Source organism: Marmota monax, unplaced genomic scaffold (genome assembly GCF_021218885.2).
Source record: "Marmota monax isolate L192 unplaced genomic scaffold, Marmota_monax_Labrador192_F-V1.1 WCK01_AAM20220418_F8-fsc00167, whole genome shotgun sequence".
NCBI classification, from domain to species: Eukaryota; Metazoa; Chordata; class Mammalia; order Rodentia; family Sciuridae; genus Marmota; species Marmota monax.
In genome coordinates, this window is record NW_026694116.1 from 1,899,836 (window position 1) to 1,925,196 (window position 25,361).

Sequence of the window (25,361 nt, forward strand, 5' to 3'; positions counted from 1 at the left end):
TTTCAAATTTTATGCTGCAAAGCCTTTAAATTCTAGCTCATTCTGGGCAGCGGCAGCTGCTGATGGTCAGTCTGGATCCCCCACTTAGCAGAATGGGTGTCTTCCGAGGGGTTCATCAGAGTTAGGACCCTTGAGTACCAGCGGTCAGTGAGGACAGAGGAGTAGGACTGACCTCCTTGGTGCCAGGACTACACAAGCCAGGGGTGTTGGCAAATGGACCCAGGACAACCAGAGACGTACCCACGTGTCCCCGGGCCTGGAGACAGAGATGGAGGTCGAGACAGAGTGCAGGAAGTTCTGGGTGTGCAGGCAGCTTTTATTGGTCTAGGAGCATCTCACAGTACACAGACCCTCCTGACCCCAGTGCTGGCCGGGTCCACAGCAGCCTCTGAACCTGGGCAGGGTGGAGCAGCCCTGGTCAAGGGCCCAGTGTCCTCAGTGGCTAGCAGAGGTTCATGGATTGCCCATCACCTTGAATGGGGCTAGACCCAGAGTGACAGCCCTCCCTCCTGCTGTGAGATGCTTGTCACAGGATGAGTCCCAGGTACCCACTCTTTACAGCACAAGGCGCTGCAGCCCCACCTAGTAGAAGCCAAGGTGGCTCTCCCACCCCTTGGCCCAGCAGCCAAATAGGTGACAGCAGGAAGCTGGGCCATGGCAGTAGGATAGGGGCTGGGGACACTGAGTATACATGGAGGTGGGCTCAGACCCCTTGCTGTCCACTGCGGCACCCCAGGAGCTGCTGACAGATCTAGTACAGCACGGCTGAGCTCTGGCCACCTAGCCAACGTCAACCACCTGCCCTCCATCAAGCCCCAAGACTTCCCTGCTCCTGAGTCTGCACAGTCCCTCCCTGCCCACGTGCATCCCTCTGTCCTTGTCAGCGCCTCACCCAGGCACTTTCTGAGCAGGCAGGCCCCTGGTGGGCCAGTGCGCAGGGTGGGGAGGCTGAGCCCCAGGTGTGTGGCACCCTGCCAGCCAGGCCTCCCACGCAGTTTTCTGTAGTCCCTGAGCTGCCTGCCCACCTCTGGGGAGCCATCTGTCCTGATGCTGGGGGTGAGCTGTGCCCAGGCCCTTCCCCTTTATCTCAACCTCTGCAGTGCACAAAATGGACACAGTGAGGTGCACACAGCCCCACTGGGCTCAGCTCTGGCCCCCAGTGGACGGGGTCCCCAGCAGCTATTGGTCTCAGATGAGCTGTGTCCACCCCACAAGACTGGGGTGCTCAGGGTCACTCCAGAGGCATTCTGGGATGATAGGGGTGAGGCTGATGGACAGCTCACCAGGAAGCCTCCAGGACACTGGGGCTTCTACCAGCCAAACTTCCCATCTGTCCCAACCCAGCATTATGTAAGGGCATGCTGGCCAGGCTGGGGGACAGGCTTGCCTGTAAAGTTGGGGGTGGGGACCACAGCAGACATTTCTGACCCTTGTAACTAGCCCCAGGTGTCCTCCAGACCCAGACTCAGAGCCTGGAGCCTGGGGCAGGCTATCTGGTGACGTGCTGCCTACAGAGTGCATCCATGTAAGCAGTGAGGTCTAGCAGCAGGGGCGGGGGCTGCCCAGATCTCTGCCCGAGGATTCCCTGGAGACCCTGGGGACAGCAGCCAGCAGCCCAGGGCTAATTGTGCTTCTCAGGTTGGGTGTTTAGAAACAAGACTTTGCTTTGAAATGTAAAATGGTCCATAGAGACACACTGTCACAGTGTCCCCAAACGCCATGGCTGGAAAAACTCAGTGTAAAAATAGGAACTGGTGTCTTCTGACTTTCAGTTACTGGCAGTAGGTACCCCCACCTGCCAGATCTGCCAGCAAGGGCCCCCACAGCCTGGGGGCTGCACACCCCTGGCTCAGCCTTCAAGACCCTCCTCTTTCTTTGCCCTCCTGGGGATAGCTCAGAATAGCAGATGGCAGAGAGCACCCCCTGGTTGCCCTTTATGAGGGCTGTGCCTCAGAGCCATGCCGAAGTCAGGAGGGCACTGAGCGGGGGTGGAGGCCACGAGATCACGCCGACTGTTCAGCACCAGCAGGACTGTGCGGGACTCCCCCGCTCCAGGGTCCAGACACGAACTCTTCCCCACCCGATGCACCCCAGTCCCTCCAGCAATGCCTGAACATGGCCATGTAGAGCAGTGGGACCCAGGTGGTGTCCAGTCCCTCTGTCCCCTACTGGCCACCTGCCCTTCACCTTGACCAGGCCCCGGTCACGAGTTGCGGTACATCTGTATAGAGACATGGACAGTACAGGTTTGTAAAAATAGATTAAAAACGTTTCCCGCTAGCCTCTAGGGTGCCTGATCTGGTTCCGCGCCTGGCCCTGGGGTGAGGAGTTCTTTCTGGGGTCAAGTCCTGGGAGCCACCCTGAATGAAGTATAGCCTCCCTGGGCCAGGCCAGTAACGGTATCTGTGCTGCTCCCTCCTGAGTCCTTCCTTTGGACCCCAGGCAGGGCACAAGGTCCAAAGGATGCCCTGGTGTGGGTTCCTCAAGGTGGCTCAGAGCTGGGTCTCGTCTCGAGTCTCTGGGTTGCAGGAGGACAGCTTGTTGCTACAGCTGCTCTTCCGGCTCTGGGAGCTGCTGGCCACGTGGGCCAGAGGGTCGGAGCGAATGAGATACCTGTGAAGCATAGAGGGAGGGCCCTGAGGTGCAGGACAGCCCATTGGAGTGCTCAGGCCCCACCCGCCCCACATACCCAAGAAGTCCCTGGCTGCCTGGGGAGGGGCAGGTCGCACTCACACAATGTCGTTGGGCTCCAGCCTCGTGTCAGGCGGGGGGTTGATGAGGACGTAGGAGAGGGTGTTCTGCTGATCATTCATCTCGTCTGCAAAGGACAGCCAGGTGGCGTCACTGCCCACTCCCCACCCTGGCTCTGCAGGGCCTGAAGGAGCCAGGGAGCTGAGCATCTTCTCAGCCGGGGCCAGTCCCCCTGGCACTGCTGGGCACTGGTCTCCAGCCCCTCCCTGCACTGAGCAGGGGTCAGCTAGCCGAACAGCCAGCATTGGGTGGCATCTCAGCAATGCAGGGCCCTGAGCAGAGGCTCCAAGAGCATCTGCCACCTGCACAGAGCACACACCTGGCACCTGTGCCTGATCATTCCCACGTGTGCACCTGTACACACCTACCTGTAGCTGCACGTGCCTGGACACGCCTGCACATACACACCTGCACACCCCTTGGCGTACCCTGTGGGGCCACGCACACTCCTGCACACAGATGTATAAAGCACATGCCTGACACACCTTCATACCCACCCACACCTGTACACACTTCACCCAACTCTCCCACCCTCCTTGAAGTGCCCTACAGATGCCACTGTCCCTGGGGACCAGGCAGGATCTTTCCCACTGGGGCTGTGCCATGCCCACACCAAAACCAGCATGATGTGCAGCTCACAGGGAAGCTGTGATTCCAGGAGCACCCGGTCATCTCACAGGTGTCTTGCACCGGGTCGGCAGGTGCCCTCGCCAAATACAGCGACAGATGGCCATTAAAGGCAGTGGCCCTGAATTCACTGGCTTCAGTTTACCCATCTGATGATGTTGGAAGGCACCCTGTGGCCTCTGCGCTTGGAGCCTCTGCTCAGGGCCTTGCATTGCTGAGATGCCACCCAATGCTGGCTGTTCGGCTAGCTGACCCCTGCTCAGTGCAGGGAGGGGCTGGAGACCAGTGCCCAGCAGTGCCAGGGGGACTGGCCCCGGCTGAGAGCAGCGGGGGGCGGGGGGGCGTGTCTGCTTGGAGCCAGTGGCCTCAGAGCCACAGCAGGCACTGGGGTCAGAGCCTCCTCAGCTGGGCACGAGCAGGTGAGCAGGAGGGTGCAGGCTGGAGTCAGGTGGTGGGCAGCCTCAGCCAGGAGGCCAGCCATATAAGCCACACCCAGAGCCGTGTCGGCAGGAAGGATGGCATGGTCACCCTGCACCAGCACAACATGGGGCCATCTGTCCCAGGAGTACAGCTATTTCTGCCCTTTTCCCAAAACCCATGGTTGGGTCTCCTTGGCCCTGGTTGGAGGTGCTGCCCTGACTGCTGTGGCTTGTGCTCAAGGCTGAGGGGAGGCGTGGTCTCCTGTGACCATGTGCCCAGCCATAGCTCTGAGGTAAGACAAGCATAGGGACAAGCTGTGTGGGCAATGGGTGGCAGAGGTGGCTCTTGCGGACCCTGTACTCAGACCACAGTCACTGGCAGGGCACCATGCTGTGATGTATGCCCAATTGCGACACTGGAATCAAGGGGCCACCAGTGCATTCACCCTGTAGGCCTCTGTGCCCAGCAGCTGCACCTTCAAGGGTGAGCCCCCGGGCCCTCCCTCTGTGAGCTTGGGCCCCTGGGCCCACTTTAGAGGGTGTTTCTGAAACTAGAGCTCACGGAAGGCCAAGTCAGGCCTGGCTCAGTACTTCTTGGAGGAGGTGGGTTATGCCAGGCTCCAGGCTGGACAGAGGGGCCCGGCTGGCCTGAGTTCTTATTAGTTTTGTGGCAGGCAGGGAACAGACACAGGTGTGGCTGGGCGAGGTAGGGGCCTTTGCTTCCAGCTTCCTCAGGAACAGCCAGGAACCCCTGGCTGCCTTCCATGTCAGGTCACCAAGGTGGCTCTCTACCTCCCTCCTCCTGTCTCCCCGAGCCTGGACGTCCACACACTCCTGCCCTCACTCCCCATGCTAGTCTGAGCTTACCCCCACCCTAGCCTCTGAATTGGGGGTTGCTTTTCTGCCTCCTTCCAAGGGAGGCTGTGGAGAGCGGGTAAGGTGAGGCTTGCTCCTTCATCTGTTTGCTGAGTGACCTGGGGTGGATGCCCACCCTGCTGGCCAGGCTAACAGGGCCACCTTGCCTTCGACAGGAGACTCCCCTGGCTTTCCCCTCCAGTGCCCCAGCATCATCGCCCTGACCAGCACGCAGGTGGTGACACACGAACACCACAGTGGGCCTGTGACCGTGGGCAAGTCTGGGGCTGCCTGAGCCCATGCCCGCCACCTGGCCCAGGAGCCACAGCCACAGGCAGTTAGTGGTGTGGCCTGGGTCTGGGCTCACGGGGCCTGGCAGAGGCCACTCTTGCGTGGATGCTGGTTCGAGGCTGTGGGTAAGGGAAAGCCCCTGCAGCAGCCTTGCAGACAGGCCCTGCCTGAGCTAACTCCATCTCGCCCTGTGTGGAGGGGGGCACCAGGACAGGCCCAGAGGCTGCCAGATGGAGGGGTCCAGCAAGGTCACGGCTGGGACTCTGCCCTGAGCACTGAGCCCTTGGGGCCGGTGCAGGGCTCTGGGGAGTGGGGTGGCCCTCCGCACTGGAGGACCCAGACAAGAACTGAGGTGATCAACTTTGTCCTAACTAGGCGGGGGGAATTTCTCTTGGGGTCCCAGTAGGGGATGGAAGCCAGCTGTCCCCCTGGCTCGGGCAGTACACACGGTCTCTCTCCTGCAGCTCAGAGCAGAGCAGCTCCAAAGCCCCCTGTGTACTGGGGCATTTTCCAGCCCAGGCTTCACCCAGCCTCTGTCCAGGGGGCTCAGGACCTTGGCTCAGGGGCCTCTGACATCTCATGGAACCAGCCAAAGAAGCCACGATGGCTGGGATGACCTTCCTGCCCAGTCAGGGCAAAGGCAATTGGCAGAGCTCATCCTACAGGGCAGGCCAGGGTGGACGTCCTGGGGTGGTCCCTGAGAGCCAGGCAGGCCTAGTCCTCCTGGCCTTGAGTGGCACAAACCCACAGCTTCGCCCGACCCACGAGGATGAAAGGTCCAACTGCAAGCTTGTGAGGCCCTGCCCGATATGGAGGAGCCTGGGGCCCTCTCTCATCTTTCCTGACCTCTGCCTGGCCTGGCCAGGGCTACAAAGGGTTGGCATGTCCCCTGTGTGGTGGTCAGTGTTCACTAGAGCAGAATTACCTTGCAAATATCCCAGGTTTACCCGATTCATGACATCACTGGCTGTTAGATTTGCTACGTCCTCTACAGAACACAGGGGAAAGGCACAGACAGAAACGGAGGGGAGGGGGAGAGAGAGAGAGAGAGAGATCAGCAAGCAGTGGCGTGGCGGGCAGCACTGCAGGCAGCTGCACACAGGGGCCATCCACAGGGGATGTGGTGGTCAGCACTGGCCACCTTGAAAGCGAGTTGATTGCCAAAAGGAAGCCAGCCCTTCTGTGCCAAGCTCTGGTGGGTGGGCAGGAGTATGTAGAGACCAAGGGGGACACAGGGCAGGCACCAGCTCTGGGGTTGGCCAGGCCAGGCCAGCCTGGACTCTCCACCTGCCAGTGCTTGGATAGGCCATGAGCACTGACCCCTCCATGACCTTGGTGGTCAGACCCCCAGAGGCAGTCACAGCAGGGACAGTGCATCCAGGGACGCCCTCCAGTGTCCAAAGGCTGGCCTCGGTCTCCTCGGACTCACCCCCCATGGAGTAGCTGGCAGTTGAGGCAGCTCAGTGTGCCCAGGGGTGCACAGGCAGCACCTGACCCAGCCCAGTGGCCCTGGGCAGCCCCTCCACTGGGGGGGCAGTGGGGCAGAGGAAGTAGATGGGCCTGGGCAACAGATGGGTCCCCGACGGAGCCTGAGGGAGGCTGGAGCAGCGGGGGGGGGGGGGTGCAGTGCAGCTGGAGCTGGGTCTCAGCATCCCAGGAAGAGAGGGTGCTCATGGCCAAAATCACCAGTGTCACCCCCAAACATGGCATAGAGTAAGGGGGGTTAGCTGTGGAACCTGCTCAGAGATGGATGCCTAGGGGTGACCTGAAGCAGCAGAAATGGCTGGCCACACCCTGGGAAGGACAGTGGGGCAGGTGGGAAGTGCCCTGGATGGGCTGTTCCGTGTCTCCCTGAAGACCACGTGCCCACGCCTCCTGCACGGAGACGGGCATGGGGCTGGGCAGCGCGAGGTGCCCTGTGGTCTCTCTGCCTTGTTTCTTTTCCCCATGAGAATGGTCCCTGTGTTCCTGCTGCCCAGCAAGACTGGACTTAGTGTCCTGTCTGTCCCTAAAGAAGACTGGGGAGATCACCTGCCCCACCCTCCCCACCTCACAGCCTCCTCCTCCAGGCTACAGGCAGCCAAGTCCAGTCTCCTATTAATGGACAAACAGAGGCCCCCAGCCACTCAGTTCTTGGGGATCCTATACCCTCCCCACACCAGGAGAGCCCTGGCCACTGCATTCCCTGCTCTCCACTGAGCAGGGCTCTCATGGCCACAGTGGAGCTGGAGCTGGCCCTGCAGTGAGGGACAGGCAGAATGGCCAGGAAGGCAGCTGGACGGATGGATGGACAAGAGGGTGCCACCACCCAACTCCTGCCCGGCGCCCTTACCGTAGCCAGTGGTGGGCAGCCCCAGGTGCTTCATGCGGTTCTTGACCAACTCAGAGAGCTCCTGGCGCTCGGAACGCCGGTAGAGGCTGAGCCGCTGCTGGTTGACCCACTCGGTGGCCGCGGGTACCTTCCCTGTGCGCTTGGTGCCCCTGCGGCTCAGCTTCCGGGCCCACTGTAGGCTCTTGCGCCGCAGAAGCGGGTGCTCGGCAGGGTCGCCACTGCTCGTGTGGCAGCCGTGGCCACTACCAGGACGGGCCCGTGTGCCCCAGGGCCCCTTGACCTCCCGTGTGTCTTCACGGTCCTCCACGTTCACTGAGACCTGGGACTGGGGGTGGGCAGCAGGTGTGGGCTGGGGCAGGGACCAGAGTGGAGCCGCAGGGAAGGGAGGATGGGCCCAGGCGGGGTGCCTCAGGTCTGCTCCAGGGACGGGGCTCCGGCCCTGCCCCCAGCCTGCGGTGGCTGAGCCGACCGCCTTAGCCTCTCTGGCCCGCGTTTCTGTGGGTCTGGCTGCTCCCTCTAGGCCCAGCATGTCCTGGCTCTTCACCAAGGGATGGTGGCTCCTCTGTGCCTCAGTTTTCCCAGGGTCCCTCTCTGCCACATCCTTGAGCAGTCAGCGAGGGCAGCAGGGAGTGTGGCTGGATCAGTGTGTGAGTGGGGTGCTATGGGAGCCCTACCAGGCAGCAACTGAAAGGCCGGGGGCCTGGGGATACGGGGGTCAGGCCAGACCTTGGGGAGACCCACTGTGGAGGCGGTACAGCACGTGCTGATGGCGATTGCCGCTCTGGGAGCTGGCACTGGACCATTGGGCTGGAGCAAGGGGTGCATCCAATGTCCCAACCCATGGGCCACTCCCTCCAGCCTGCTCCCCAGGAGGGTGACTGCCAAGAGCCCCTGAGCTGACCTGTGGCTGGCACAGGCTCCAGCCCCACTCCTCACCATGCATTTCCCAAAGCCCCAAACCAGTGGGTCCAGTAGGACCCTCTCCATGAAGCAGAGGGTTTTGAGGGTCAGCAGCACAACCAAGAGGCGCTCACCTGGGCTCTGAGGTCATGGGGCTGCAAAGGAAACCAAGGGCCGGCTGGAGCCTCGGGTGCACCTGCCCCCCCCCCCCCCACCTATAGTGTGACTCAGCCCCTCCCTGTCTGCACAGAAAGTGCTCAGTCAGGGTGGCCCACATGGCTGCCTGCCTTGTCCTGCGGCTCTCGGAGGCTCCCCTGAGCTCCCGCTCCCACTCAGGCAGACGGCAGCCATGCTGCCTCGAAAGAGCAACTACATAGGCAGAGGCCACCACACCCCAGGCCCCCAGAACCAGAGATGGGACTGGGAGTCTCAGGGTGGGGGGAGGCAGGCAGGGGGGTGGCTGCGTGCACCTCGGAGGTGAAGACATGACACTCGGTCCTGTAGATGCCGATGGGGATCTCTGCGCTGGAGGAGCAGAGCTTCTGGAAGAGGCGGCCGTAGGTGCGGATCCACAGGTCGTCCTCCGTGATCTTCATCTGCAACATGCCGGGAGTCCCAAGCTGGGGCGGGACGCGGGTGGTGCCCAGAGCCCCTTGCTGCGGGGCCCACGGGCAGGGCCTACCACCTGCTCCTAGGTGGCGCGGGAGCCCGGCCTGGCCCGGGACTTACAGCGCAGAGGTAGCCGGAGCCTGGGGTGGTGTCGAGGCCCAGCAGCAGCCTGGTGATGCTGATCATGTAGTCTTTCACGAAGGACTGTGAACCGAGCTGTGGTGAGGCAGGCGCCCGGCACAGGCCTGTGGCGCCCGGCCTCCGTGCACCTGAATGCCGCCCCCAGGTTTGGTAACCCACGTGGCCAAACACACTAAGTTAGAACAGGATCAGAACCCAAAGTGGAGCCCAGGGCAGCCCCCAGAGGAAGGGGCCTCAAAGATGCTGAGGTGAGGCCCACTGCCCTGGGGGACTGGACGGGGGTTTCACAGGACTGCGGGGGGTGACCCGGGAAGGCACCAAGTTCTGGCAGGGAGACGGGGCCTCTGCGGCGACCGAGCCCCCCTCCCTCCACACTGGCTGACCTGATACAGAAGCGTGTCCAACATGCTAATGCTGAAGACCCGTCCCGCAGCGAAGGGCAGGCGGAACATGAAGGCCAGGTTGGAGCCATTCTCCCGCTCCCGCTGCAGGAGAGAAGTGTCCTCAGATTGGCCTCGCCCACGCCCCACGCGCAGGGGCAGCCAGAGGTCAGGATGGTGCATCTGCGTATGTGTACAGGCGCCAGTAATCACTGGCCAGTGGGCCTGGGCCCCAGTTCACACTCAGAGCCAGGGCCTGGGAGTGACCACTGGAGTCCTAAGGAGAGAGGCCCAGGGTAGGTGGACTTCCTACACCAGCCACCCGGGACTCTTTTTGTCTGGGGATGGATCCTTGGCATTCTTTGTACCAGGCCAGCTCTACCTCTGAGCTGCGCCCTCAGCCCAAGCTTCTCAGTAATTTTCAATTGTAGACCGTATTTTGTGAATGACAGGACACTGGGGCACAGAAGCAAAGGTGCAGCATGTTTACCTGCTTATCCCCTGGCACACAGTGTAGACAACACTCCTGGAGCATGGGGAGTTTGATGCAGCCACTGTGGGTGTCCCAGGACTGCCAGGACAAGCCACCAGGAGCTTAGTGGCTTAAAACAGCACACTTCACCTCTCCAGGTGCTACAGATCAGACTGAACCCAGTGTCAGCAGGGCCTTGCTCCCTCTGGAGGCTCCAGAGGTGCTTCCCCACCTTTACTGTGTCCTGGGGCACCACCTTCATTGGCTCGTGGCCTCTCTGTCCATCTCCAAATCTGCAGTGCAGCCTCCTCCACCTCTCTGACCTCCTCCCTCCTGCAAGGATCCTATGGTGACGTGGGCCAACATGGACCATCCAGGACCCTCGCACATCTCAAGGCCCTCAGTTAATCCCATCAGCAGAGCTCCTTCTGCCACAGAGGTGGACACTTGCAGGCTCTGGGGACAAGGGCGTGGACATCTTCAGAGCCGTTCTTCAGCTGGCTGCACCCCAGTGGGGGTTCAGGTGGCAGGACATCAACAGCTGAGGACGCGCTGCCCACTGCAGCCAGAAAAGCTTCAAATGCAAGGAGGTGGGAAGCTTCCAGAGGGGCAGATACCCTGGCAGCCATTGCTACCGGTGCCAGGCTCCTTCCCTCCAGGGAACCACAGAAGGGAGCAGAGAGCAGTGGCTACTTTCCCTTCTCACTCCTGCGACCCAGAAGAGGGGAGTGTCGGCAGGAGGGCATGTGAGCCGCCAAACACAGACAGGCGACCCCAGTGATTCATGATCTGTGTGTGCCCTTACGTCTAGGAGCAGACCGCACCTGACGAAGGTGGACGGCAGGATCCCCATGATTAAAATGATTGTTTTGCTTAAATCAGAACAGAACAAAACGGAAGTTAAGAAGAACCCTGGCAGGTCCACAGAGACAGAGAGAGGAAGGCAGCTCTGATGTGTTGGTTCCCTTCCAGAACCTTCTCCATTGAGCACTGCCTCACTTCGCCCTAGAGGGACATCTGGGCTTCAGTGGGAGCAAGTGCGTCTTCAAGTCTTCCCATGATGGTGAGGACGCAGGGACACCCCGTGAGCCATGAGAACAGCCAGCCGGGAAGTGGCCAGCCCAGGCCAGCAGCGTGGGGTCGGGTGTCCCTAGGTCAGCTGAGCCAGCCCAGCAAGGGCTGCAGAAGGGAAGCTGCACAGGCTAAGGCTGGGGGAACCCCGGAGCTGTGTGGGGCTGTGGGTGCAGGCGCCAGCCTCTGCCCCTCAGCCAGACCCCAAGGCCGTCCACCTGCGCGGGTGCCTTCCCATCTCAACACACCAGGGAGTTCACCTGCAACCACCGCACCTCCCCGGGGCCCTCATCTCAGTGCTAGAAATAGCTTCAACCTCTGCTTTTCTCGCGAGGGGTAAGGCGAGTTCAGGACACCACATTCCAGGTGCACGCCAGGGGAAGGTCGGGGGCCGCTGAGGCCCCTCTTCTCCACACTTGCCAGCACCACTCGATGGGAACTCAGAGCAGCAGGAACATTTCTACTAAAATAGCCATCATTGGTCTCTTTTAACCCAGGGTCTCGTGCTGCCCACGTGCCCAGCTGAAGTCTCCAGGAGCCCCGTGTCTGAGGTGGCAGAGTCCTGCCTGGGACCCAAGGCCAAACTTGTCCTGGCAGAGAAGACAGGGCCTTGGTGGACCCTGTAAACTGGCACTCACCGGGGAGTGGGTGGGCAATGGATGGCCTCAGTGGCCTGCCCCACTCCTCCTCCTTGGCCTGAGCCCCCCAGGACCTCCACGCCTCTGGACCTCAACCTCATTCCAGCACAGAGGACCCAAGGTTGTTTCCTAAGAGCTTCACAGCCACCAAGGCCACACAGTGATGTCCTGGCCCCCAGCTGGTCCCTGTCACCCCTGTCGTCACAGAACCACAGGATGGGCCCATTCACTTTCCTGAATGAGGAGCTGGCCTGGCCAGGCAGTGCTTGGGGAGGAGGTGGCACAGCACTGGTGACGTCTGCCACAGCAAGCAGGGCAGCCTGATCAGCGAGACCTGACCTACTTCTGGCCTCCTTGAGGCACGGGGGAGGCACAAGGCCCAGGAGGAGCTGGGCTGACCCTGGGGAGGGTGGTGAGCAAAAGCAGCACTGAGGACTGGGCAGGCCTGCCCGACTCATACCCGGTGCTGCCCACTGGCACTGGGTCTTCCTGGTGCTCAGAATCCTGGGGCTCTGTGGCTTCTGAGGCAAGCCTTGACCTGCCAGTGTGGCCGCCCTCCACGACCTCCTCCTGGGGAGAGCGTCTGAGCTGTCAGGTGTGGGACTGAGGGACACAGAGACCCACCCATCAGGGTGTGGGGAAGCACTGGAGTGGGCAGAGGCCAGGGCCTGGGTGAGCCTCCTGCTGTGGGAGCCGCTCTGTCGGCCTGGGGGCTGTCCACTGCCCACCTGGCGTCCTCTCATTTCTCTGGTGCGGACAAAACCCAAGGTCTCCGTGGGCCTCTGGGTCTGCAGCCGGGTGCAGCCCGCTTGCATTGTCCATCAGGTTCAGTCAACAAAGTTGAGTCCACGTGCCACGAGCCTTGTCCCTTCTGCCTGGTGCCGACGGCCAGGCCTGCTCCGGGGGCTTCGGCTCACAGGTCTTCCTGAGTCGGCCACACAGCCCCTGCAGCTCTCCAGAGAGGACTCTGGCCCAGACTGAGCAGCGAGCATGCGTGGCTTTGGACATGGTGGCCGTGACCTCCAGATGCCTCCTTACCCACTCCCTGGCCTCCAGCTGCCCACCCTAATACATGGTCAGTCCTTGTGAGGACAGGTGTGCTGCCACTAGCCTAAGCATGGTCACCAACAGTGACCATGTCTTCCCCACCATGTGAGTCTCACATTCTTGGTGGATTCCTGTGTCTTTGGTGCGTCCCTACACCCTAATGGGTGGGTCTCTGTGTCCCTCAGTCCCACACCTGACCACAGCTGATATCCTGCATGGAGCCCCGAGGTACAGATGGGAGGATGCTGGGTCCAGCTCTGCCACCTGCTCTGTCCATCACGGGACCTGAGGCAGGTTTCCTCCCCTCTTTAGGTCCCCACATGCCAGGCCCTAACCAGGGCCTAGGACCTCTATGCCACGTAGGCTCTGAACGCAGACCAGGGCAGAGAGCCCAGGGCTGCTTCCTGAGAGACTCAAGCCCTGAGGCCACACTCAGCAGTGTCCTGGCCTCCCTAACTGGACCACCTGAGGACCCAGGCCCCATTCACTGTCCTGAGATGGGCCCACGGTCAGGTGTGGGGCTCAGGTGGTCCACCCACCTGGAGAGCTCCCTGTGGGGATTGGAGCTATACTGGCCAGCTGACCATCCCAGGACAGACAGTCTGGATTCTGGGTGGCCAGGGCCTGCTAGTGCCCTGTGGGATTTCCCGGCTCCAGGATCAGGAGCCTTCAGCTGGGCTGTCCCTGGCCTCCTAAGCACCCACAGGAGGCTGCCAGCTCCCATTTCTTCCTCTTGCTCTCTCCAGACTCCGGGGCTGAGTGGCTGGCACTCAGGGCGGGGGCTGCTCACCTTTTCGAGTTTGGAGAGAGCCAGAGAATAGCTGTCCTTGGCACGGAACTGCATGAACCGCATGTTGGAAGGGTGGGTGAGCTCCGTGGTGATGCTGAGGCTGGGGAAGAGCCTGGGGAGGAGGGAGGTGGGCCCTGGTCAGCCGTGGGGCTCAGGGCGGGCCCTGGTCAGCCATGGGGCTCAGGGGTCTGTCGTCAGGGCGTGGGGCTCAGGGCCTGTGGTCAGCCGTGGGGCTCAGGGCCTGTGGTCAGGGTGTGGGGCTCAGGGCCTGTGGTCAGCCATGGGGCTCAGGGCCTGCAGTCAGGGTGTGGGGCTCAGGGCCTGTGGTCAGCCATGGGGCTCAGGGGTCTGTGGTCAGCCATGGGGCTCAGGGGTCTGTGGTCAGCTGTGGGGCTCAGGAGGCCCATGGTCAGCCATGGGGCTTGGGGCATCTGTGGTCTGCCTTGGTCAGCTGTGGGGCTCAGGAGGTCCGTGGTCAGGGCCTGGGGCGGGGCCTGAGGCCAGCCGCGGGCCTCACCGGAACATGGTCTGCACGTTGACAATGGTCTTGGCGTCGGCCATGTAGTCCTCCTCCGCGCTCATGGTGCTCTCCTTGTCCACCACCACCAGGTTGTCCGCGTAGATGATGCCGCACTGCAGCAGGCTGTCCAGGCTGGTGCAGACAGGAGCCACATGGCCCAGGGACCCAGCCCACTTCCCCCCAGGTCCCTCTGGGGCCTCGGATGCACTCCCCTGCCCCAGCCATCTGGGCCACCTGGCTGCGCCACCTCGGGAGAGCTCAGAGGGGACAGGGCCCCATCCTCGGCTCCCAGTGCCTTACTTGTCCACAGAGCCCTCCATGTAGTAGACCATGGGGAAGCAGCAGATGGCCTCCAGGAAGTGGTGGTCAGGCCTGGGGGACAGCAGAGCCTGCAGGTGCCATCTGCTCCATGGCCCACCCTGCCCACACCCAGGAGCAGGGGACCCCGGAACTGCAGCCCATTAGACCTGGGAGTCTAGGGGAGATGGAGGCCAGTGGGGAGACCGAGGCCCAGGCAGGACCTGCTGAGGTCGGACAGCTAAGACCAGCCCTGGCCTGCCACCAGGCCTGTGGCAGAGACTGGCTCTGGGTAAAAGGAGCCACAGGGTGTGAGAGCCGCGGGCCCTACAGCGGGAGTTAGTCGTGGGGACAGGAGGGAAATGGACACGGGCCGCAAGGGAGGAGACGAGGAAGGAGGGCGGGGGAGGAGGGGCACCAGCTGCAGGCCAGGCGGGGAGGCCCTCAGGGCTCACTTGTTGTCCAGTAGCAGCACGATGGGGTTGAGCTCTTTGCGTGAGCGGTAGTAGGCCCGCAGGGGCACGATGAAGTTGTAGAGCCCGTTGCCGGCGGTCTCGGCCGAGACGATGATGAGCTTGTTCTTGAACCCGTAGGCCTTGGCATCCTCATAGCTGTTGTGCTTGCAGCCCTGAGTAGGGCCAGAGCATGTCACCTCCCCACACCCACCGCGGTCAGCAGGAGCCCCCAGAGGCCACAGCTGTGCCCGCTGGCGTGCCTCCAAGGGCAGCGCTGGCGCCCAGGCGAAGCCAGTCCGTGAGCGTGGGTTTAGCCACAGCTGCCGACGGGCACACCCACATCCTGGCCAAGGGCCAGAAGTCAGTGGCCTGGCCCGGGCACCCGGTGCTGTTCCCACAACACCCTTCCCCTAAGAGCCCTCAGGCCCTGGGCAGGACCGGCTGGGGGCATCTCACGGGAAAGCATAGCTCTGCCAGGGGACGGTGGCATGGGGAGTTCCCAGTCATCTCATGGGTGAGGACAGATGGCCCATGAGGACTGGCCTGGTGTCCCATGGGTGTCAGCCCTGGGAAAAAAGGAGTGCACACGCCTCAGACCCATGGGCGAGTGGAACCCATGGTGGAGGGCGCCATCTTCTCCGCAGAACAACAGAAGCCGCGAGGCGTCTGGGGCCTGGAGAGCAGCAGTGGGGCCAGGAGCAGCGCAGGAGCCCACGGTCCTTCCCACGCTCCCCGCGGGGCTTCGACAGCCTCCCCAGAGCACTGTGACCAGCGGACACTGGGGGAAGGCTGAAGGCCTGAGTGCGAGGCTCCCCAGGGAGCCCTGCTCAGAGGTGACCTGGGCTCCAGGACCATGAGCACCTCAGAACAGACATTGCGCCAGGCCGAGGTCCTGCCCAGCTCTGGCCACAGGCTACACCAGGAGAGACGGCCCTGGCGCTGCAGGAGCAGGGGTGGATAGGGAGGCGCCCACCCACCCTCACGCAGTCCAGGAAAAGTGCCTCTTAGGAATCTGGAGGCCAAGAGCCAGGACGGTGGGGGTGAAGGCCGGCGCAGCGGGGAGCACTCTGTTCTCACCCTCGCGGCACTCCCCAAGTCGGCAGCTGCGTCCGGATGTGAAGGGGGAGTGGGAGGTGGGGCCGCGCTGGCATCTGGCCCGGCTGGCGGGTGGCCTTACCTTGTCAAGACGAAGACAGCAGAAGGGCGCTTTCACGGGCAAGAGGTGGCACAGAGTGGGGGAGCTGCCGATGTAGGGCGAGTTGGGGGGGTAGCCCTTCACGTACCTGGGTGGAGACGGGCCCTCAGCACGGCTCTTTGGTAGCCATCCCAGGGCCACCACTACCGGGGGACTCAAGGGTGTCCATTCCATCCCCGGTCACCCTCTGCTGGCCAAGGGGGCTGGCTCTGCTCTAGATCATCAGCACCTGGGACGCACTCCTGGAGCCTGGCCTCTGGCCACCAGCAGGACCCAGCCAGCCCAGGCAGCCACATGGGGGACGAGACCTCAAAGACGAGCCACAAGGTCAGGGCCTCCACCAATGTCCTAGGGTGACTCAAGGCAAAGGTGTGTGTGCAGGGGCTATCACCGCTGTGCCCTCTCCCAGGGTGTCAGCAGACCTTGGGAAGGGTCACCTCTCCAGGCAGCCCCAGGGCCCCCCAGTGGTCAGACCTCCAGGGTGGGGCAGGAGGTGGCCTCTGCCCTGAGACCCCTCTCTCCTCAATGCACACATTCACAGAGAAGCCTGGGCTAGACCCTGAAGCCAGGATAGACCCAAGGGATCTGACCACCCTGTCGAGCTCCCTGACACCCCAGCACCCTGGCCAGCGGGCAGACACTGCGGCCTTGAGTCCTGCCTCAGTGGCTTCCCTGGGCCAGCTGGTCTCCCCTGCAGGCCACTGACCCCTCATCCCTGTCCAACAGCTCCCAGCACACACCACACTGTGCCCTGGCTGCCCACCACATTCCCCTCACTCCACCTCCAGGGGCCTCCAGATGGCAGCCTCAGGGGCAGCCTGCCCCTGCCCTGCCCTGCGGGGCCTCGAAGTGGCTCACTGGCAGCCACAGGCCATGACCCTGGTGGTGGGCACCACATGTCTCCTGACCCCCAGCGGGAGGCCCTGCCTTCTAGGGCAGTGAGGGCTGACCAGTTGCAAGGTGCACCTGGTGCTGTGGACGCTGCCTGAGTGCGCACCAGCCTGTGGGCAGGCGGGGGGCAGAGACTTCTGTGCAGAGCTGCTGTGGGGCTGGTGCCTCGGGCAAGGACGGGTCTCACGCTGGGGTGGCCTTGCCCCAGTACTGGCCCCACTCGGGTCTGTGAGCCCCCAGGAGGGGACCCACCCCACTCAGCGCTGACCTGCAACCCTGGCTGAGGAGAAGGGGCACAGACCTGCAGACCCCTCAGCATGCCTCTGCTCAAAGCGCTGCCGGGACCAGGGCTCAGGCACGGGACAGAGGTCAGGCACCTGCTCTGCCGTTTGCAGAGCCAGAACCCCCAGGGAGCCAAGAGCCCCCCAGGGCCTTCAGCCCCCCAGCACGCCCACCCACTGAAAGCTCAACCCCTGCAGCAGCACTCACTCGACCACGGAGAGCCCCTCGTCATCTGAGGGCGTCACCTCATCCTCAGACTGGTCACTCAGCAGGTCACAGGGCAGCAGGGCCGAGCTGTCTGCCAGCTCCAGGACCGGGGCTATGCTGGGCCGACGGCTGCCTGAGCCGTTCTCCGTGGGCACCATCAGCTTGTTGCCCCCGCCGCCCCCACCACTCTGCGAGGGACGGCACTCTGTGTTCTGTAAGTCCATGGCCACTGTCCCTGGAGAGAGTGACTGAGCTAGGCTGGTGGCCCCTTCCCACCCTGCTGTTAAGGCTGAGGACACAGCCAGCCTCAGAGACCCTGGCTCACATCCTGGCCCCTGTCCTACAGCTGCGTGGCCTTGGGAGTCTTGGCACCCTCTAACCCTTGGTTTCCCCCTTTGGACAAGCAGGACGGGGCCTCTGGGTATGGTAGCCCCAGAGCCCTCCACCTCTCAGTGGCACCACCCAGTCAGTTGCTGTAGTCTCATTACTGATGGCCTGAGGGTGGGGGCTCTTGGGAGCTCAGGAGCCTGGCAGCTGGCCATTCTGCTCTGAGGACCAGCCCAGGTGGGGATGGCCCTGCTGAGGATCAGAGGGGAGCTGCAGGACTGCCAGGTGGGGATGGAGGATTGGGCCCCGGGTGCAGGGCTGCACAAGTCATCACGGCTTCCTGGGAGCCACCAGGGAATGACACACACACTCCAGGGGAGGTGAGGCTGGGCAGCAGCAGACCCTCAGCAGGCCTGGCCTCAAGGGCACACTGCCACCATCAGGAAGTATAACCTCCAGGTCTGGCTGCCAGCCCACGACATGCCATGGAGAATGTGTGCCACACTGACCCAAAGCACAAAGTTAGGACCGTATGCCAACACTCCAGTAGGCACATACCAGTAGGGTATGCAGCAGGCACTCAACAGTGTCAGCGTGTCGCCCGAGTCATTCTCAGGCCATCCTGTAGGAGAATGCAGTGCCCTGGCCGAGTCTAGGGGGCTGTGGCCTGGGTGGCTCCCTGGCCTATCCCTGCTCCCCAGTCTCCTGGGTGGGCCTGGCTGCGGAGGGCCTACACCCACCTCAGGTATCCTCAAGCCCTGGGCCCACACCCGCGGGAGACAGCTGGACCTGGCCCCAGGCTCATGGAAGTTCCAGGGTACCTGAAGGCCAAAGGCCTTGCTAGTTTCAACACTGTCCAGCTGGCTCCCAGCCCCAGAGGACACTGGGGCCTTGGCCTATTCAAGGGCCACGTGTGAAGGAAACCTTCTGGGCTGATGGGACTGCCAGGGACCAGGATGGCCGGCTGGCCTGCACCCCAGAGACCCTGACCAAGGCGGCCCACAGGGTGGGTGCTCAGACACCCTGCTCATTGCTGACAGGCCCTCACAGGTGGGGACACCTCCATTTGACGAATTCAAACACTGAAACCCAGACAGACTCACCTTGCCCAAGGTCAGTGCAGGCCAAGGAAGAGCCAGGCCTGGGGGCTTACCCATGGAGGCGATGATGCTGTGCACCGGCAGGCGGGAGGGCCCCTCGTAGAGCCCCTGCCCCTTCTTCTGCTTCTCCTCCTGCTTGAAGATGAAGGCCGAGTTCTCCTCCTTGGTGATGTTGATGTAGAAGCAGGTGTCGGAGGCGGCCAGGATGTGCCGCGGCCCTGGGTTCAGCAGGATGCTCTTGTCGTCCTCTCGCTTCAGCCCGATGAGGCACACGCCGTACCTGGGCACAGGGGCTGCGGCTCCACGGGCTGCCCCGCCCCGGCCGGCGCCTCCCCCTGCTCCTCCTGGGGGTCACCTGACTGCAACTGCCTCCTGCGCTCCTGCCCAGCCTTCCTTGGGAAACCCACTTGGGGTCAGGGTCCTCCACCAAACCCTCCCTTCGTGGGTCAGGGAACCAGTGACCCTGGGGTCAGCCTTATGAGAGCCTAATGAGCAATCTGGAGGCCTCGGCTGGCTGTCCTTGTCAGGCGGCTGTGGCCAGGGTGCCCCAGCTCTGGGTCTCCCAGGCCCCCTGCCCCAGGGTCCCGCCCACCGGCCCTGGGCCCAGGTGTTGAAGGGGGGCGCGTACTTCTTGTGGGCGTGGAAAGCCGCGTAGGTGAAGCTCTTGCCCTCGTACTCGCGGAAGAACTTGCTGTCGCCCATGCGGATATGGTAGACTTCGTTGCCGGAGCAGCGTCCGTACATGCGCTGCCACTGCTCCGGTGACTCCTGTCCTTCCCTGCCGGCCACAGCAGGGCAAGAGACCATCACCCTCGGCTAGGGCTGCCCTCCCGCTCAGCGGGGTCAGCATTCCCTGGGGCAGGCCCCTCCCCCAGACTTGTGAGGCATCCACCCTTCCCCAGGAAGCCCGCCCTCAGAGTAGCCCCGCCCCAGGAGATCCCCGCCCACAAGAAGCCACACCCCTGTGGGGCTCCGCCCACAAGGAGCACCGCTCACAGGGAGCCCCACCCCACAGGGCCCTGCCTGGTGTCCCTGGGCCAGCTGGGGCCTGGCGGTAGGCCCTGCGGGGCACTCACTGGCCGCGGGACGTGTGCACCAGCAGGGTGATGAGGGTGGAGGTGGCTGGGCAGATGCAGTTCAGGGCCAGCATGGCGTACTTGCACTCTTCCTCGCACACCACGTGGTCTGCAGGGCAGCAGACAGGGTCCACTGTTCCTGAACTTGCTGCAGGAGCCCTGGCTGGGCCCCTAGACCCGACTGCACCGCAGACCCCTGTTCAGCTCTGATTCCAGCCCCTCCCCAGAGCCTCTGCAAGCCCAGAACCGGAGCCTTGATGGAGGCTCTGCTTTGTGTCTCTCCTGTTCTGCCCAGAGCTCCAGGGCTGGGTGTGGCCCTCGCCTGTCCCCTGGGGTGCCCATCTAGGCCCCTCACCTGTCCCCAGGGATTCCGGCAGGGTCCTGCTCACGGTGCACTCATCAGAGGGTGATGCTCCCAACCCCTGCTCCTGCCCTCCCTGACCCTGCACCCCAGCTGGATCATCTGAGAAAGCTGGACCGCTATGGGCGCCCCTCCTGGGTTGTGAGGAAGGAGGGCTGCTGCCCTGCCGCACCTCCTTGCTCCTGTGGTGGCTCCAGCCCCCGCCCTCCCAGCTGCGCACTGGAGGCCCCAGACGCACCAGCAAACTTAACGTGAAACTTGTTCTCAGGCTTGAGGATCTGGACGTAGAGAGGGCAGTTGGGGGCGAAGTCCTTAACGGCCCAGGCCCTCAGAATGGTCTGGTGGTCCTGGGGGGGGGGGTGTTCAGTGTTGGAGTGTCCCTGCAGTGAGGGGGTGGGCAGCTACCGGCTGGAGGAGCTCCCCCCCCCCCGCCTGCCTTGGCCTCGGCCTCACTCACTGCGGCTGTGCGGTCCACCTCGTTCCTGCTGCTCAGGATGAAGCAGGCCTCCCCATTGTCCATCCTGCAAAGTGCCAACCGCTAGTGTGGCCAGAGGTCGGCAGACCCCTGCTCAGGTGGTCAGCCTGGTCCCAGCAGTGCCTCCAGTCCTGGGCCTCCTCACCTCCCTGGCCTCTCCCCAGCACATCCTGGGCCTGGTCAGGATTTCTGGACACCCTCAGGAGGGTTCAAGCTTGGACACTGGACATGTCTCAGAAGCCAGATGGCATGTTTGGAGACACCAGTGTACCAGCCGGGGCACCTGGCTCTTCCAGGACATGGCCTGATGGGGCAATGGAGAGCTCTGGCCTCAGCTCCAGCTGTCAGGGGCTGGAAGGGGGTCCCCACTGAGACCCCACTTCACTGTGTGCTAGCAACCTGGGCCCTGGCCCAGCTGACCTGACCCAGGGTATTCAGCATCTGCAGCCCATCCCCGTGCCCCATCAACCAGGGACGGACTGGGCTGCAGAACAGAAACACTTGGGGGCAGGGACCCATCTCCTTCTCTTGGCCACACTGTGGTCCTGTATGACCATATCCAACCCCTGGTTCCCAAGGGCTCAGCTGCAGAAATAACCTAGCTGGCCTGAGATCCAGTGGACACACTGTCCTCTCCCACCCCAAAGCAGCAGAACACTGTGCCTCCTAAAACCTCTGCTGCCCCCTGCCTCCCTGGCTCCTCCCTATTTGCCCAGACACAGACATGTGTGAGGTATGGATGGGACACAAGGGGCTGTGGCCATCAGGGCCCTACCTCAGGGTACAGGGCTTGAGGGATGAGTGACCCTGGGCCAGGTGTCCTGCTTGCCCTCAGCCCTGTAGGCCCCACAGATGGACATGGGAGACTTCTGGAATGGGAAGGTGGCAGGAGGGGCTTTGGAGAGAATCCCAGGAAGTGCACTAGCACATTAAGGAAAGTTCCATGGCATGCCACATTTGTGTCACCTCAAGTCACTCTGCCAACTTATCTTTAAAGCAAGATCCACCCTCAGCCCTCGTGATTTTCCCCACTGACTCCATCAGCCAGCTCCTCCGCCCCTGGTCTATTTTGAGCTCCTAGAACTTGACGTAGAGAATCCCCAGACTCCAAGTGGGGAGAATGGGGGCTCCCAACGTTGGGTCTGCCCAGGAGGCCTGAGGTGGGCTTGCTGTGCCCAGCGTGGGCAGGGTCCTGCTCACCTGGGTCAGGTGGTGGGCACTGAGCCAGAGCTGCCAAACACCCCATACCCATTCTGCTGCTCCAGCTGCCAACCCACCTACCCAGTGGCTCCCACACCCGCTGTGCCCACCCTGGCTGACACTCACTTGGCCCGCATGAGGTCTTGGTCCTTGAGGGCAGAGCCCTGGAGGTAGATGACCCGCTGAGACCACAAGGGGATCTGCAGAACCCTGCGTACCTGGACGTCCATTTCAGTGGGGCAAAGGATGACCACGTAGTAGTCCTGCTGGCCAGGCCGTGGGTCAGAGCCTCTGGGCAGGCTTCTGCCACTGCCAGCCCACCTGCTTTCCCGGGTGCTGTCTCACCCAGCACTTCACAGGACCCCGCAGAACTCCCAGAGTGTGGGATGCCACCCTCTAGACAGGGAAACTGAGGGCTAGTCCTCAGGGGACGTGCTTGGGCTCAGGCAGTCCTGGAAAGGGGTGGCTGCTCTGGGGGCAGGAGGATCCCGAGGCCTGGGGGCCTCACCTGGAGCCGGGGGTGGGCGTAGAACTCATTCAGGAAGTCCATGAGGAGGTCGATCTTGAGGGAGCTGACACACAGCACCACGTGCTTCTCCGTCTGTGCGCGGTGGCGGCTGTAGTTGCCCCCAGACTTCTGCCGCTCCATCCAGAGATAGACGAGCTCTTCAAACTGTGCGGGAGAGCAGTGGGCACTGGCTCAGCATGGGCAGTGAGGGGCAGGGCGGGCAGGGGTGGGGCTGGGGTTGGACCTTTCCCATTTGGCAGGGGCAGGCCCTGAGCCCAGGGCCACAGCACAGAGCAGGACCAGGTGGCTGACAGGGTGTGCAGGGAGCAGACAGCCTGAGCAGAGGTCAGTGCAGGACCAGAGGACCAGAGGTCAATGTGGCCCAGGACAGAGCCACATTGGAAATGGCCACTGTCTTGGCACGGCCACCTGAGGAGGGGGAGTGAGCATCCCCACTTGCCCGTGCCTGGGGCAGCCTGAGATGCGAGCTCAGCTCCAGACCCCAGAGGCCGAGTGGCTGCCAAAGCCTGAGCTGTGGACGGTCAAGGCGTCAGCAGACCTGCGGCTCTTCCCATCAGCCCCTGAGACTTATTGTGGGGAAAACTGACAGTGCCGGCAAATTCTCGGCCCACGGAGTTAGGAAGTAAGTGCTCTCCTGACAGCTGCGGTGAACACATCGGGTGTGGGGTCAGTCCTCAGGCTGGGACCGCCTTGGGCAGGGTGGTGTGAGTCGAGCTGCAGCCTGAAGGCACCCCAGGTTCACCCCAGTGCCAGCCACTTGGCGCTGTCCAGGGTGCTGACCCTGCTGGCTTCACACTTCTCTGAGTGAAGGATGGTGGCAGCCCCCCTTGACAGCCGGCCTGCTCAGGGAACGTGACTACCTTGCCCGAGATCAAGTCACTGAATGAACAGGGCTCTTGCTCAGTCCCAGTGACAAGACCCAATGGCCTTGAGGCACTGAACTGGCTCCACAACCAGGAGGTGCCCAAGACCCAGCGTGGTCCCAACAGAGACGCCTCCCAGCAGGTGGCATGGGCTGGGCTCTGCTGGCGGTCACCATGGGCCTGTGTCCCACCTCCCGCAGGCTGTTTCCTTGTCTGCCACGGATCAGAGCAGCACTTGCCTCCCAGGGAGGCCGTGAGGATGAAGCCGGCTGATGACCAGGTTTGACAGTGAACCCAACGTGCGTCCACCTGAACCTCAGGACATGACCCAATTTGAATACAGTCTTTGTGATATAATTTGTTGAAATGAGGTCATCGTGGATTTGGGTGACCCTGAGTCCAACACTGCTGTCCTCAGGAGAGGAAGACCCAGAGAAGAGGCCTGGATCAGGGCAGAGGCTCCTGGATGGCCACAAGGGCACCAGGCCTGTGGGGGCCTCGGGCAGCAGGGCACCAGTCCCGCCCACACCTACGTGCAGATCCGCTTCCAGGACAGTGACTTCCTGTTGTCCAGCTGTCTGTCCGGCGGTTTGCTGTGGTGCCCATGAGCCTGACACTGATGCCCGACAACACGGGACCTGAGCCTGCAGAGCAGCTCCGGCACACGACAGCTGTCCCTAAGCTCTGGAGGGAGGCTTGTGATTGCCACCAGCAGCACCACCGCCCCTCCCCAGGGCCTCCACCAGCAAGTCCTGTTCCAAAGGCACCAGGACCACCCTGTCCACTAACAGGACCCCTAGCCTTCCCAGGGGCAGCAGGAGCGGGCAGGAGGCTGGGCGGATGGCGAGGTCAGCAGCACTGTGGTCCTGGCCACCCTTAGCCCTGTGAGGAGCAGGGCATCCTGCTACCCAGTCTGGGGCCTGAATCCATCCTCCCTGCAGCCACAGGAGCAGCCTGCTGACCCCTTGGTTTGGACTGTGGCCTCCAGAACTGTGGAGCAGGCTTGTTGTTTTAAGCCTGTGGTGTGGCCATCTGTTGGAGCAGACCTGGAGACCCCAGGGTCTGGCCTGTCCATGGCAGCTCTGGCCTCTGTGAGGCTCAGGTGGGCTGGGGGTACAGCCCAGTGGTGGAGGGCTTGCCCTGGTTCCATCCCTGGTACCCCTGCCTCCCAGAAAAGAAGGCTCCGGGTGACTTCACAGCAGGGACATTTACAGGGAAGAAGCATCGCTAAGCCCGCTCTTGGCACTCGAGGACAAGGAAGGGAGGACACCTGCCCACACCAGAAGCCGGGGTGGCCCTAGGGCCGGCTTGGAGTGCTTCACCAAGGTCGGCCCAGTGGGGCAGCCGCCCCTTCTCCAGCGGCACACTGTCTCGGGCCTGGCCGGCAGGGGCTGGGCTCCAAGGCAGCAGGGCTGCGCGGGAAGCCACCAGTGCTCCCTATTCAGGGACCATATTTTCTTCCATGTGAACCAGTGACCAGTGACCTCTGTGAGCTCCCTGGAGACACTCCCTACGCTGGCCGTGAGAGCTAGGGACACGTTAGAGCTGGCAGAGGCGGCGTGGGTCTGCAGGAGCGATCCAAGCCCATCCCACGGGTCCTGGCAGAGACCCCAGACCAGGGCGGGGCGGCAGGCCTCATGGATCAAACTAGAAATCTTACAAGGAGGAGCAGTGAGCCCAGGGGCTGTGGGCAGGGTGGGGCGCCCTCCAGGAGACGGCCGTCCAGGTGCGTGGTGTGGGGGGAGGAGCCTGGGGATTGGCTGGCACAGGCCTGCCCTGCTCCCGCGGCAGCAAGACGCAACCTGCACTCTCAGAAGGAAGTATCCATGACTGAGGAGGGAAGTGGTCTTTTCAGACAAGAAAGGGAAACAGAAGCCATAAAAGAAAGTTCAGGACATTTGACCACAGAAGAATCCAGACGGTCAGTACGAGGGGGGAGCTCCCAACCAAGAGAGGGCAGAGCTCATGGACAGCAGGGCTCTGTGCCTCCAGAGGGCAGGCCAGGGGGTCTGCAGGGCAGCAGAGCCCCCTGTGGAAAGTGCAGGGTCAGCAGAAACCCAAGCGGTCAATGAGCAGATGAAGAGAGGCCACCTCAGTGGACCATAAAATGGCTACAGCTTAGAATGCAGCCTATGCCCTGCATCGTCCCAGATGGAGGGCGGGAGGACCCAGCACTGCCTGGCCAGTAGGGACTCTGCCTCAGACGCCTGGAGGGGAAGAGTCACATGCCCAGGCTGCTGTAAGGGGCCTGGTGTTAGGT

At 62.7% G+C, this 25,361-nt stretch overlaps 1 protein-coding gene across 3 annotated transcripts in view; it reads right to left on the reverse strand.

The window, feature by feature from the left end:
* Positions 1 to 59: 59 nt before the first annotated feature.
* The window catches only part of Kcnt1 (potassium sodium-activated channel subfamily T member 1), a 43,394-nt gene continuing 18,092 nt past the window's right edge, over positions 60 to 25,361 (reverse strand). The window contains exons 12-32 of one of the 3 annotated variants that reach the window (XM_058585943.1): positions 22,218 to 22,382; positions 21,836 to 21,972; positions 20,492 to 20,555; positions 20,273 to 20,381; positions 19,674 to 19,782; positions 19,226 to 19,375; positions 18,651 to 18,877; positions 17,171 to 17,405; positions 15,773 to 15,878; positions 14,596 to 14,768; positions 14,144 to 14,215; positions 13,841 to 13,975; positions 13,324 to 13,435; positions 9,309 to 9,410; positions 8,905 to 8,988; positions 8,646 to 8,771; positions 8,310 to 8,330; positions 7,276 to 7,600; positions 5,869 to 5,931; positions 2,734 to 2,818; positions 61 to 2,613 (exon numbers count right to left, since the gene is read on the reverse strand). In XM_058585943.1, the coding sequence (XP_058441926.1) occupies positions 2,493 to 2,613; positions 2,734 to 2,818; positions 5,869 to 5,931; positions 7,276 to 7,600; positions 8,310 to 8,330; positions 8,646 to 8,771; positions 8,905 to 8,988; positions 9,309 to 9,410; positions 13,324 to 13,435; positions 13,841 to 13,975; positions 14,144 to 14,215; positions 14,596 to 14,768; positions 15,773 to 15,878; positions 17,171 to 17,405; positions 18,651 to 18,877; positions 19,226 to 19,375; positions 19,674 to 19,782; positions 20,273 to 20,381; positions 20,492 to 20,555; positions 21,836 to 21,972; positions 22,218 to 22,382 (2,721 nt within the window). In that variant the 3' untranslated portion in view covers positions 61 to 2,492. Of the gene's footprint in view, positions 2,614 to 2,733; positions 2,819 to 5,868; positions 5,932 to 7,275; positions 7,601 to 8,309; positions 8,331 to 8,645; positions 8,772 to 8,904; positions 8,989 to 9,308; positions 9,411 to 13,323; positions 13,436 to 13,840; positions 13,976 to 14,143; positions 14,216 to 14,595; positions 14,769 to 15,772; positions 15,879 to 17,170; positions 17,406 to 18,650; positions 18,878 to 19,225; positions 19,376 to 19,673; positions 19,783 to 20,272; positions 20,382 to 20,491; positions 20,556 to 21,835; positions 21,973 to 22,217; positions 22,383 to 25,361 lie in introns of all 3 variants that reach the window. The other 2 variants (XM_058585941.1, XM_058585942.1) reach the window with 2 other exon arrangements.